This window comes from Mixophyes fleayi, chromosome 12 (assembly GCF_038048845.1).
Source record: "Mixophyes fleayi isolate aMixFle1 chromosome 12, aMixFle1.hap1, whole genome shotgun sequence".
NCBI classification, from domain to species: domain Eukaryota; kingdom Metazoa; phylum Chordata; class Amphibia; order Anura; family Limnodynastidae; genus Mixophyes; species Mixophyes fleayi.
This window is the reverse complement of record NC_134413.1, coordinates 18,638,185-18,652,829: the sequence shown is the minus strand read 5'-3', so window position 1 is coordinate 18,652,829 and position 14,645 is coordinate 18,638,185. Positions and strand designations below refer to the sequence as shown.

At 38.9% G+C, this 14,645-nt stretch overlaps 1 protein-coding gene across 3 annotated transcripts in view; it reads left to right on the top strand.

The window, feature by feature from the left end:
• AKT1 (AKT serine/threonine kinase 1) overlaps positions 1-14,645 on the top strand; it is an 82,874-nt gene that overhangs the window by 56,168 nt on the left and 12,061 nt on the right. For all 3 annotated transcript variants that reach the window (XM_075192248.1, XM_075192249.1, XM_075192250.1), the window contains 4 exons: positions 5,044-5,109; positions 6,935-7,003; positions 9,085-9,210; positions 11,891-12,019. In XM_075192248.1, the coding sequence (XP_075048349.1) occupies positions 5,044-5,109; positions 6,935-7,003; positions 9,085-9,210; positions 11,891-12,019 (390 nt within the window). The remainder of the gene's footprint in view (positions 1-5,043; positions 5,110-6,934; positions 7,004-9,084; positions 9,211-11,890; positions 12,020-14,645) is intronic.

Below are 14,645 nucleotides of genomic sequence, written 5' to 3'. Positions count from 1 at the left end.
TAACTGGGCTACAGCCCAGGGGCCTTGGGCATCCAGGGGGCCCTTGAAAGTGCTCAGCAGCATTATTGATGGGGCGGAGGCGCCCCCGGCCCGATCAGTGCTGCTGAGCACTTTCAGTGCCGTCCTTCCCCGACGCGCTGTAGTCTCCTTACTGAGGAGATCTCGTGAGTCTCGCTCTCACGAGATCTCCTCAGTAAAGAGCATACAGCGCGCCGGGGAAGGAGGTAAGTGCCTTGGGGGCAGCTCAGATCACGGGGGGGGAGGCCCTAACGGGGGAATGGAGGCTTCCTTAGCCTAGGGGCCTCCATTCCCTTAATCCGGCCCTGCATGTGACTCTGTAGAGAATTACTATTTTTGTATATGTGGCTATAGCACATCCTGTATGAGTAACACCATCCATGTAATAGCGTCAACCATCTACAAAAAGGGTGATGTCTGCATCTGGTAATGGTGTATCTTTAATGTCAGACAAAACTAGAGATTCTCATCTCATTAGTTGTACACAATCATGTTCGGAAAATGTTCAGAATAATTTTGTGTGTGTATTTTTTCTTCTTGTTCAAACTGGGATTCCCCCAGATCCCTAGGGGAACCCTGATATGTCCTCCCTTTTTTTTTAAACATGCAAAATAATGTATGTTGATTCAACATTGTGCACCATTTAAGTGTAACATTACTGGGAGTTAGTAGTGCTACTTCATATTTAGTAAGTCTGGCTGGTGACAAATGTTTTGACTGTACTTGGTTGAGAATTTCTGTTACTGCATATGGTACCAATAAGGTAACTGGGTGTCTTAGTACAATATCTATACTCTTTTTCAAGCACTAGAGCAGCTGCATCTACTGCTTTTACATAGGTGGGTGCCGCTCGTATGATTGGGTCTAATTGTACAAAGTAGTATGTAAGTGGCCTCTGTTTGTGACCATGTATCTGTGTCCGTACCCCTTGTGCATGTGCGCTGTTGTCATGATAAAATAATGTGAAAGGCTTGTCCTAATCTGGCAAAGCCAATGCTGGCGCTGAAGTTACTTCAACTTAAAATTGGTTAAACATTTTGGTTCAACTCGGAGGAGAGTGTGAACGGCTTGCAATCGTCCAGAAGTGCTAATGCAGGAGCACAGAAATTAGCTCATAAAGTCTTAAGTCTCTTTCATTTATGTACAGACATTGAATTCCCAACAATACATTACTATACCCAAGATACAAAGAAGTATTTACAATATATGATGATTACAGTACAGTAACTAAGGGCAGTGAATGTGTTTATAACACTGATTGACTCAAAAAGTTTTTATTTCTAACCCTTATACTAGTTCTATCTACCATAATTTAACATTACATTCTTTTACTTTCTTTCAAATCATCTAATATAAAATTTGGTTAAAAAAAAAATAAAACCAAAACACCATTTCATATTCAACTATGTTAGACCATTTCTACTTCTCTCTTCAAAAATATACCTTCTAAGACATACAAAAAAAACACCTAGTGCATGCATTTACTATGCTAATAGTCAATAAAGTCTATCTCTTTCCAAAACACAGTAGTCATTACACAGCTAGGTCTACATTATTTAAATTCTTCATTTATGTCTGCTTACGTTTGTTGTGGCTGTGGACCACCAAAACATATTGCAAACTACTATTCATTGGGAGTTGGATAAATTCAATCTGGATTACCTAAAGGGTCTTTCTCTGTAGCTGGAGACCTTCTGTGGAGAGAAAAAAAACTTTTGCATAGAGATTAATATTTATTTATTAAGGATTACAGTAACTGTCATTAATTCACATTTCCCAATCAGTGTGTGTTGCTGTATGTAACATGCTTGTCGGTATCAGTACTCCATTATCAGGTAACCAGTGAACATTTTTGTGCAGTGAACAGCTGCTAATAAGAAACTTGTTTATGTGTTTCTCTGTGTAGCTTAACTGTGACAATGCGTTCCATGCTATGAAAATATAAATACCTCAAAGGGGCAGTCCCTAATCTCACAAACAGGGAATATCAAAGTGACACGACCTGGGCGAGTATTCAAAGCCACTCCTTTCTCATCATTACCTAGTACAGTTCCCTTGAATGACTCTGATGTGTCTTTCTGTTTTTCAATCATTTCATCACACAGCTCTCAAAAGGTTCCAGGCATTCAGCCATTTTTGAAACCAACATTGCTCCTCTCATAAATCAGAGTACTCTCGTTAGTCACCTCGAGTTGTGCCTGTTGGACTCCAGCCAGCTGGAAGTCAGTGTTTTCTCCTGACACTATCTGTACATTATTTACGGTTTTGTCAGTCCACAAATTCAGGCAGCGACGGACCAAAGATTTTAAAACTTTTTTTTCTTCAAAAGCTTACAATTAAGCAATGCAAGCATTACATTTACAAATGTACAACTTTTTCGACCTTAAAACATGACTCTCGTAATACAGACAAGACAGACAAACAAACAATGTGATTTAAACCAAATCACACCTCTCCCTTACAGAGCGCTGAGACAGAAAAAACTGCGTAATTTTTTTTTTCCAACTTATCACAGATCTCCTTCACGCGCTCTAAGACGGAGACAAAAACTCACTTATAGAGGAAGAAAAATTAACTAATATCTTCCAGTCTACTGCTGTTGAACTAAATACCAATCAGCATAATAAAGAGTCCTTCAAGATTTCTTTTACAATAAAGTCTTTTACACAAATTCTCTACATCTCACATATATCATTTGGATCAGTTTTTGAACAGTTGATTCATCATTCAGCTTCTGATGCATTTAGCATATCCACATATATTTCCAATTCTCTTAACTTTTCCTGTGCCACCTCAAACTATCTCATGGGGTATGATCTCAATACCCCATTGTTCTTGTCACATTGCAACGCCCTTGTTCCTCCATCCACACATATCAATTCTTCTTTGGCTATCCCCACTTTCTTGAAAAATTCCGGCAGACCTTCTACTCTCCCATTTCCTAAATTCTTTGTCTATCGGGGAGATGCTGTCATTTACCTGTTACTATCTATATTTCCCATATTGATAGTATTCTGTTGAGTCCAAATAGGGACTCTTATCTAGTTTCTATGGGTTGTCCTTGTAATGGATGTCCCGTTCTGTGTACTCCTTATAGTGGGTGTCCGTGCAAAATAGCTTCTTTGACAGTATCTGGGATGAAGTTCTTTGGAATTTTTCTAAACTTTGGGCAGATTACAGAATCTCCCTCCTTTGATATGTTTTTCTGGGGATAGTATCTAAAGTTTTCACCCAATGTTCAAAACAGTAACTCTCTAATTCCCTCTATTCCATTACATGTTTTCCAAAAGATGTATATTATACCCAAAATAACCAAAACCATTACTATTACATAAAATAGAGATTCTATGTCCATCTGCTTTGTTAGTATCGGGGGAACTAATTGTCAACAAGTTGTTGTTCAAACAAAGACAACCCTTTGACCTCTGGCGCCCGTTTCACGAGTGTCAACGAGAAACCGTGAAGGACCCTGATCAGACACAATGGGCGACTTTCTCAACACTTCTACTGTGTTTTATTAGCCGTCACTTAATTCAGCCTTGTATGAGCTAGGAAGTCTTAAGACGTAACCCAGTGATCACAGTTCGAAGGACAAGCCTCTGTTGCGGTCACGAAATGTGGTCTTTGATCAACGTCTTAAGTGACTTTTTATCCTTTATATATCATACAATAGGCACAAACACATGCACTCAAAATCCACTCATCTTTCAAAAATCTAATTAACAATACAATTACAGTAAACAGATTGGGTTAGTATTGTATTATATTAATCAGATGATACTTGAGACTCACAAATTCGCATGTCGGGTCCCTCAGACAGACATGAGGTGACCCAGAATAGGAAGACCAACGAGTAGAAATCTCTACTCACTGCGGATTTGTTGGGGTTCAATGTCCAGGGAAACCTCCGTTGTCTGTCTTGTAGTCTGCTAGACAGCGAATCTCAGTGTCAACCTCCAAGTGTCAGATCTAAAATCTGTTCAGAGTTTGCCTAGTGGTGTCAAGTATATCTGGAAGCGCTTTAGTAACAGCTGGAGAGAATAGGCACAGACCAAGGTTCTGTATGCAAGTAATATTCTCTTGTTTAATATCTCAAAGTTACAAGTTTCTATAGCATTCTGAACATATGTGAATCCTACGTCATAAGCATACAATAGTCTATTGGATGTGCTGCGGATGAACTATTTCACATATTCTTGAAGTTTCTAGACTTCCTCCCCCTTCTCAGACCAGATGTGCTAATTATTCTTCTCTATGTCTTGTTGGCTACACCTCCAAGGCCGTGGGCCTTGCAAAACTTTAACACCTAGTGTGCATTAAAAGTGAACCGGTCACTTCTGTAAATTCACTTCTATGATTTGTATGAATATTTGTCCTATAGCAATACGGTCTTCTAATGTGTATACTGAATTTTATTGTTGTATTCCAGAAATGTAACACGGCAATACTATATTAGAATTGCTTAGTAATTGTCATCAGTTATAATTGTAAAGTTGTGATTGTCATCGGTTCATAACTTAATATTACCAACACTGTTTTTGGCCGCTGCGTTATAAGGATTAGCCCCTTTTGTACTTCAGGGCTTGATCAGGACTACATTACGAGGGATACCTATTGCTGTAATAATTTCCCCTTTTTCTTTTGACTCTAATCCACCACAGCTTATTAAAGGAAAGTTAGTAGATAATGACATCTTTAATGGGCCACCATTGGGTAACCTACCACGTGGGGGGGCCAACACTTGGCTCTGTTGTGCTCGGATCTGCTGATGAGTGCACTAGACTTTCTAAAAGAGAGTCAATTTGTAGGTGTTTCTGGGCCTTTTAAGTGGTATTGTGCTTTATATGGTCAAGTCTGGTTATAGTTGAAAATCCATGCGTTAAGTTATCAAATAATGTCGTTTTATACAATTTGTAATTCGCTCTTTTGCTACAGGCAACACAATTATAGTTCAGCTTACTTTCTGCAATTTTTGTGCAATTTTATTATGTGTAACTTTATTTTTTATTATATTCTTAACTACAGGATGAAGTAGCGCACACACTGACTGAAAACCGTGTCTTACAGAATTCTAGGCATCCTTTCCTAACGGTAAGTGCTTACTCATGTTTTATACAAATATGACACCACAAAGCTTTTTCCTCAGCTAAACTGTTGCAGTAATTGACGCTTAAAGAGAAAGGGGTTCGAGGGCTATCCATAAACGTATAAACCACTGAAACTTTGAGAGTGAATCTTGGATAATTGTTGTCCTACAAATGAAGTACTGTACATGTTTGAGGTTTATAATAAACCGTTTTATTAACTTCAAAACATTGTTCCTTCTACTGCAGTATTCCACTAAACCAATCTGGACAAGTCTAATAGACCCCCACCCCATCTAGCTCCTTTTTAACTTTCAAGATAAATAATGGTGCATATAACACTGTTCTCTACTGGTTCATGTACGTTCTCTCCACCTGCTCCGTCTCTGTTTTTTTACCTGCGGCTTTTCCTTCCTTATTCTCTCCATTGGGTCCCACAAGGCTCCGTTTTCAGCCCTTGGCTCTGCTCACTCTGTACAGTTCTTGGTGAAGTCATAAACTCTTTCAGTCTCCAGCACCTCCTACACACTGACACCCAAATCTACCTCAATTCTCCTGACCTCTCCCCTTCTCTCTCATGTTTCCAGCTGTCTGTCTGCCTCCTTCTCATGGATTTCCCACCACTGCCTAAAGTGCAACATCTTCCTTCTCCCAAGAGACTCCAAATCTGCCCACATTTGTCCCTCTCCTCTCCTCTCCGATTCCACCTTCAAGAACTTTGTCAGAATACGGCCCTTTCTCACCTATAAGCATTCAGTCACTCCTCCTCCCCCTCTACATCTCCGACCTCATCTCACTCCACAGTCCCTCTTTCTTTGCTTGGCCAATAAGCGCTGCCTCAAGTCCCCACTAATAACAAAATCCCACTGACGCCTACAAGACTTCTCCCGTGCTGCTCCCCATCTCTGGAATGCACCTCCACACCCAATCAGACTCTCCACTAGCTTCCAAAGTTTTAAATGCTCCTTTTAAAAGGCCCGCCTTGTCAACAAAGCCTACCAGTCTCCCACCCAACTCCACTTTCACTGTTCAGCCTACATCTGCCCACATTATCCCAATTTATCTCCCCTCTAACACAAGCCCCTCTTGTCCCTCTCCTCCTCCTTTATTTTTGTCTGCTGTTTGTCTTCTACGCATGTGTAATATACTCTACTTCCCCACTGTAAGACAATGCTGGTTTTTGTGGTTCCATATAAATAAGCCTTAATAAAATGATTATAAATGTTTTACGTTTAAGTGTGTTTAAAGATGACTCTTCATATATCAGCTTGCATTTTAAAGACCTCTAGACCTAAAAATAAATATAATATTATTAGTTTTTGCAAATATTTTAGGCAAAGTTGACTGCGGGGAAATATTTTTAACCTATGCACAGATTACTTCTTGACTGCAAGGAAATAATCTGTAGGTAGTCTTTGTGTGTAAAGTAACTGCCAATACCTTGTACTTGGATACAAAGCAAACTTTTAATAGAATGTAAGCACTTTCTGTCAGTGTTACTACAGTAACAGTTTTATTTGTAGTTTATTTACTAAAAGGAAATTAATGCTGCTGTTTGGCAATTTGTGTCCTACACTTTGTAGGAAAATACACTTTGTGATGATGCCAGTTACTATGAGAAGATCTAAATAACAGTCTAATAAGGAGGTAAATGGTAGGAGGGGTGTGAGAAAGGAAGCGGGTAAAAACTCCAGGTCCCAAGTATTCCTGGTATTTTATATTTTCTGTACTCTGTAAGGCTTTGTATCTTTTAGTCTCATACACACAGTAAACATCCAACTTATACATCTTGTTTCATGTTGCTGAAACCTGTTCTTTTTTCTTTCTTTTAGGCATTAAAATATTCCTTTCAGACCCATGATCGCTTATGTTTTGTTATGGAATATGCAAATGGTGGAGAGGTAAATACTGAAATCTTTAGTATAATCTTAAAAGCTAACTTCACAACTAAACCTAGAAAATGTATATTAAACTCCATGCTGGTGGTAGCTAATATTGTTTACAAACTAGGGGCCTGATTCATTAAGGATCTTAACTTAAGAAACTTCTTATTTCAGTCTCCTGAACAAAACCATGTTACAATGCAAGGGGTGCAAATTAGTATTCTGTTTTGCACATAAGTTAAATACTGACTGTTTTTTCATGTAGCACACAAATACTTGATCGCTTATTTGTACACTGAAATTTAAAGTGGCTATTTGTGTGCTACATGAAAAAACAGTCAGTATTTAACTTATGTGCAAAACATAAATACTAATTTGCACCCCTTGCATTGTAACATGGTTTTGTTCAGGAGACTGAAATAAGAAGTTTCTTAAGTTAAGATCCTTAATGAATCAGGCCCCAGAACAGATTAGTTCTACATTTGCCAGGAACTGCTATCTATCTATCTATCTCTATCTATCCCCTCTCAGAACAGTGAAGAAGAGAAAATGTTCATGACCACTCTAATGCTTTAAGCCTATCCCGTTAGCTGTAGTATATAGTGTAAGCTGCTGATAGAGCAGTTTAATGTTACAACCAATGTTAGTCATTTTAATTTAAATATAGCAAAGAGATGATACTTTTGAAATAACCTACCTGCCGACATATCTAAACAAACTCTGAACAGACTTGGTCAAACGAATTTTGCTATGCCACTCCCATTTTGAACGAGATCAGGAATCTACACCGTCCTTCAAAAATCTGCACTGTTTGAAAGTGTTCTAAGATCATAAACGTTTAGTTATATAGCGCCAGCACATTCCGTAGCGCTTTACAATTGGAATCAAATACAGTAATAAAACAATAGTGGGTAATAGAGACAAAGAGAAAGGTGAGAGGGCCCTGCTCGCAAGCTTACAATCTATGAGGAAAGGAAAAGGAGGTGAAACACACCATTTGTTATGGTTCACTCTGCTAATGGTCTTTTTAACACTCTATCCGAAAGAACATTTCGTCATTGTAACCATTTATTTATATAGCGCCACTAATTCTGCAGCGCTGTATAGAGAATAATTGTCATTCATATCAGTCCCTGCCCCACTGGATCTTACAGTCTAAATTACCAAACACAGAAACAGACACTCACAGGTTAATTGCCTGCTGACAAAATTGAACCTTATCAGTATGATTTTGGAGTGTGGGGGGAATGCGGAGTTCCCGGAGGAAACCCACGCACACATGGGGATAACATACAAACTCCACACAGATTGGTTGGGAATAGAACTCATGACCCCGGCGTTGTCATGCAGAAGTGCCACCTTGCCGCTCCCAAGTCCTGCAAAATATAGTAGTATGCTTGTATCTCTTAACGTTTAGCTTTAGACAAAAAAAATTGATTGAATGAGTGAAACGTTGGCATTTTCACAAACTGAAGAACTAGACAAATGCAAAGAAAACAAACTGAAAAAGTTTGAACGGTTTAATCAGCACAGATATAAATGCATTTAACATCAGTTACTCATTCTAGAAACAAATTACTGCATTTACTCTAAAGTTATCGGGCCTGAGTCATTAAGGAAAGGAAGGCAAAAAAAAGTTGTTTTTTGTTTTTTTTTTCTCCCGAACAAAACCATGTTACAATGCAAGGGTTGCAAATTAGTTTATTATTTTGCACATAAGATAAATACTGTCTGTATTTTCATGTAGTGCACAAATACTTGATAGCTTTATTTTTATAATGAAATTTAAAATTGATCTAGTACATGCCCTATCCCAGCTAAAAAATCTGTCCCTACATTTTAAATTTAGCTCCCCCTCTAATGCAACATGGTTTTGTCAAGGTGCAAAGTTACTTTTTTTTTTTTTGCTTTACTTTCCTTAATCAATTAGGCCCAATATGTGTACTTTTTTGCCTGTGCTTGAAATATATTTCTCTCAGTGTATGGACTGTCAAAGTTCAATATTGCCCTTGCCTTTAGGGACAAACAAGTCTCTTAATAGCAAGGTTAACTCAGTTCATTAACTCATTCATTGCCAATGAAATCTATTTTACTTCCAGTTATTTTTCCATCTATCAAGAGAACGTATATTTTCGGAAGACCGAGCCCGGTTTTATGGCGCCGAGATTGTCTCTGCGTTAGATTATCTTCACTCTGAGAAAAATGTAGTTTACAGAGATTTAAAGGTATTTCCTTCATTTAATAGCTGGTTTTGCACTTTTTTTTCTTCTATTTTTTCCTCTTATATTGGGTACACAAGGATTTGGACTAATTTTATAGTGAAATAGGAACTTGGTTAAGTGAACAATGCCCCCTCTTATGATGGAAGAGCCTTAGTGTGTGACCCACCGTTCTGACACACTGTAGCATATGTTTAAAATTCACAGATCAAACATGTTCCAGTCTTTTGATGACTGTGCGTGCGTGCCTGGGTTACGTGTAACACATGCATGTGTGTGCGCCCAGGGCAACACTGTGTGACTAGAGTATGCATGCTTGCGTGTGTGTGCGTATACGTCGGGAGTGTGTGGGGCACCAGCTTGTGTGTGCCTGCATATGTGTGTGTCCTCAGAGCGTGTGCGGCACTTGCTTTTGTGTGTTTCTGTGTTTTCAGAGCGTATTTCAGGATGGCACATGCAAGTGTTAAGTTGCAATGCAAATTGAACAACTAAACAAAGAAAGAAAACAAGCTGACAAAAGTTTCTCCTGTAAGTCTAGGTATAGATGTAATTAAAATGAGTTGCTTAGTCTAAATACAAATCGCATTTAATCTAAATTTAATGGGTGTATTTTTTGCATAAGTTTGAAAGATATTGTTATCCACGTATCCTATAAAGTATAATGTAAACTTGACCTCTCCAGCAAAATAAAAAAATAAATCTTAAACCGCATAAAATAAACACCTTTAAACCATTCTCCTGTGTTACTGATGGTTTCCAATGCACACAGTGTTCCGTACACTGTGAGAAAATCCTCCTAAATGTTGCGTACTGCATTTGAATACATATGAAAATCTATCTTTGAAACAAATGGAATCCTGCTGAATGAATGAAGAACACCCATCCCTGTGCAATTCACAAGTGGGGGACACTCAAACATCATTGAACTGAGAATGATTTAAATACAAGCCGATACACTATTGGAAGACGGTTAAAAATAAAAATAGTCTGAATTGTTATCTATCTCTCCAATAAACAATAGTTGTGTTATATCCTAGAGCGAGTAAAGGAGGGGGTAGACAAGTATTGCCTTTATTATATAACCTTCACTAGTAAATTTACAACAGGAATAAAATGAATCTGTCAGTATTTCATAAAATTATGTTTCAATGTGTTTAAGTGAGCTTCGCTTTTGGCAGCTGTACCTCTTTAATCAGTGGAGTAGTGTTAAATTCAAATTGCTTCAATCTAGAGGGGTGAAGGAGCAACATGTAGGAAATTGTGAAACTCATTGGGGGTATGGGGGCAAAATTATAACCTAATGCAACGTATTTATGTTGTATGGTAATTGTATTGTCTTTATGGCGGTGAGAAGTTGTGTGCTGGTGTTTTTTTGCTTTTAGACAGCCACCAGCTGGCCGTATCGCCAAATCACTTGGATTTGGGACACCTGTTAATAGCCAAATTGGGCATGGATACAGCCAATTGGAGTTTGGGCTGAGTGGTTGTGTCTTCCAGCATACCAGTAGAAGTTTGTCTAGGGTGCTGGGTAATGCTTCTAATAGTATGGTGTCACAGAAGCATTTTTTTTTTTACTGCCACTTTTTGCTGACCATTGTGATGTGGTATTTGGAGACGCTTCAGAAGCTTTTCTCCTCTATATTGTAGATAGAAAAACACCTCCCCCCCCCCCCTCATCTTTCTGCCCCCACTGTTCCTATGGTAGTTTTGCCATTGTCGCTGACAGTATAACCAAAATTAAAGCGTTTCACGTTGACTACTGTTTTGTAGAGGAATCTTCATCATCACCTATTTATATAGCGCCACTAATTCCGCAGCGCTATACAGAGAACTCGCTCACATCAGTCCCTGCCCCATTGGAGCTTAGTCTAAATTCCCTAACATACAGAGAGAGACTAGGATCAATTTGATAGCAGACAATTAACCTACTAGTATGTTTTTGGAGTGTGGGAGGGAACCAGAGCACCCGGAGGAAACCCACGCAAACACGGGGAGAACATACAAACTCCTCACATATAAAGCCAAGATTGGGAATCGAACTCTTAACCCCAAAGCAATGAGGTAGAAGTGCTAACCACTGAGCCACCATATTGGAATGCAGGGTCTCATTGGCTGGAATAGCGCTCAGCTCAGCGGTTCCAGGTAACCCTGCCTGATTACACTTTCATATACCACCACACTGCACTTAAACAAGATGCAACGATTGCATTGGGTAGTAATGGAATCAGGAGACCTTGTTACAGTAAATCCCTGTGTTTTGGTCTGACCTCTATTCAATGTTTATTTGGCATCCTCTGCAGAATATTAAGCCAATGTTTCTGTCCTCGTGCTGCCTGTATGTTGACAAAACAGTGTGAAGTAAGTGTGTCTGGAATGAAAGACTTGGTGGAAGCTCCATTTACCTGTCTGGTACTATAAATAAACGCTGCTTCTTTTCTCTCTCTCTGATTGGAAGCTCTTTGAAGTGAATTAGTGTTTTTTTTTTGTTGTGCATTGGAAACACCTGCACTGAGGGGTCCGGTCGTCTGAGGTAACAAACCGGACAGATGTGAGGTACAGGGTGGGAGAGCGAAACATCTGTGTGTAGTAATTTGTGTGTTCAAACTTCAAATGAACCAGGCAATTTTCAGCTCAACATTAAATAGAGCACAGTTACAATTCTTTTTATTTATTATTTTAATTTTAGTTGGAAAATCTTATGCTGGATAAAGATGGACATATAAAAATAACAGATTTTGGCCTCTGCAAAGAAGGAATAAAGGACGGGGCGACTATGAAGACGTTCTGTGGTACCCCAGAATACCTCGCTCCTGAAGTACGTCTATATGTTTGTTTTTGTCTGTCTGTTTTGTGTTTAATAACTTGTACTTTTTTTTTTTTTTTTTTTAAACATACAAAATATTCAAATAAAAATTTCCCTTTTTCGAGTATTATTGTATCATAAGGTCACACTACAATTTCCACAAGGCTTCTTTACCTTGTGAAATTAAAACAAAAAAATCCATGTTCTGTCTATAAAGTGGGGCTCCCGAATGCTGATTAAGGTATACTTGCCCGCGCTCCCGGAATGTCTGGGAGAACTACCTGAATTTTGGAAGTCTCTCAAACTCTTGGGAGAGCAGGCAATTCTCTTGCAACCTGCCCGTAGGGAGCCTTAATGGAACGATTTGTGGTGAATTGTCATTTTGGCCACCACGTCAGAATGTCTACTTTGTTGCGGGGTCGGGGCCAAAATTGCACAATTTTCAGTGCCCGCCCCTTCCATCCTCCCACTACCCCCCCCCTACCAGTAGAAAGTTGGCAGCTATGTGATAAGGTATTGGGGTTGGTCCTAGAGATGTGACGTAATTCTATGGCATCCCCATAACCAAAGAGCTACTAGAGCCGACCAGTATTTGGCTCGGTATTTTAGGTGAATATTCCTAGCAAATGGAATAAATCTCTACATACATTGGCAGATGTACTATCCATTGTTATAATATTTATTTATCTTTTGGAAATGAGAGCTATCCACTCATTTCTAATGATGTCAATCAGTTCATTATGCATTGATCTGAAAACCTTATTCATATTCCTGTTGCCTTAGGATGAAAAACTTGAACATAGCCGCTTTACTCTGCAACATTGAGGGTTTACACTCTGTGAATCCTAGAGTTATAATGTGGGGAGTGTACATTAAACAAAGTGGTGAAATCTCCTTTAATACCAATATTCTACTTTCAGTAAATTTGTAACATTTTATTGGCAACAAAAATAAATTTAAAAAACAACTTTTTCCATACAGAAGTGGCTATTGTGGCCTATTTATTGCTGCAAGATGAGACCAGGTACGATTGTGATGTTATTTTCTTGCTGGTTGAATCTATGTTTTGTTTGTTTGTTCCCTGCTTTTGCACTGAGAATCTTGCACTCCTGTTTATGCAGTTGCTGTCTGGATGTTTGTTTGTTCTGTTTGGAATCTGTTGCATGAGCAGCAGTGCTGGCGATCTGTCCTCTTTGATATATCCGTGATTATGGTGGGTACAGCTGCTGGTGCTGTCTCTTGTAAATTCCCTGGTACAGCTGTCGGGAGCTGTTCCTTGTGGATTGATGGCCGGCCGTGTTTAGCATATGACTTTGGTGCATTAAACTGTCTGCTGTTAATAGAGAAGTATTGTAACAAGATGGACCTCACAGATTTATTCTATGTCTGCTAGATGAATGCTGCTTTGTCTCAATATATATAGTGGGGTTAATTGAGGGCTTTAAATACACTTATATTTCTGTGGCACTTTAATACTTAGATACATAATAAAGATTGCTGTCCTAGAGCCTCTAAAATCCCATTCTGGTTTAGCACAGTTATCAAATCATATGACTTGTAGGTTATACTAGTTCCACATCAATTGTATTATATTATAATGCTGTTCTGCACTGCTTGTGCCATTTGTTTCCAATGCTAAAGGTTTTTGCAGCCTTGACACATTAGAATGATGTGTTGCTTATTGCTTTACATATGTTTAACAAGGCATGGTCTGTATTTTGATGCAATTTGTAGTGGTGCACATATACATGGCATTTTCTTGTGTATGGTTTGTAAGAGAGACTTCAACACTCTAATTGTCTTGCATCTATTTAATGACCGTTTATGCAACATGTGGCACTTTGGCTATTCAATTAAAACATTCTGTGTGCTCAGCCAGCTAATCCTAACTACTTCAGTCATCAATTTTGTAAAAAAAAATAAAAAAAATTACGCCCCTCCCCCCACCTCGCTCTTACCTCTGCAAAGTTGGGTTCCATAAACGAAATGGATTTGCAAGTAGCCCTCAAGAAAGGCCTTTGTCTCCTGCTCCGGTCAACACTCTACTCCAGGACGGCCCCAGCACATTAACTGTTCCGCATTGAAGGCTTAAATTTAGTGCAGGGCTGTCTTAACATTATAGTGCGCTGGGCCCTAGCTACACAACCACTCACAGGAATAAAAATGTAAATTCTCAATAAAATTAAACTTTGATTTTGTTGGAGGTACCAATAAATATAGTCTTACTACTAGCAGGGGGAGGAAGCTGACATGTTAAAATTTCAGAAGACATTTATTATAGCTTTACGGCTTCAAAAAAACCACGCGTGTTGTTTTTGTCTTGCTTATGTATAATTAGTACGTGTACGTTGTTTTCTTTCGAGGTATGTGTACATGCGATCTTGCTGTTGCAAATACATAACGGCTAATACCGAGGTGATTTGGTCCACCTAAACATTTTAATATAAAGGGTTTGACGGTTCTGAATAAATCTCCCGGAATAATATACTGAAAAGTTGGCAAGCCTATGAGGCCCCTATGATCGTGGGGCCCCCAGGCAACTGCCCAGCATGCCCATGTGTTAAGGCGGCTCCGGTTTAACGTCTCAGGTTTCTAGATTAATATACATAATGGACAGTAGGTGAGTTATCACAGTCAA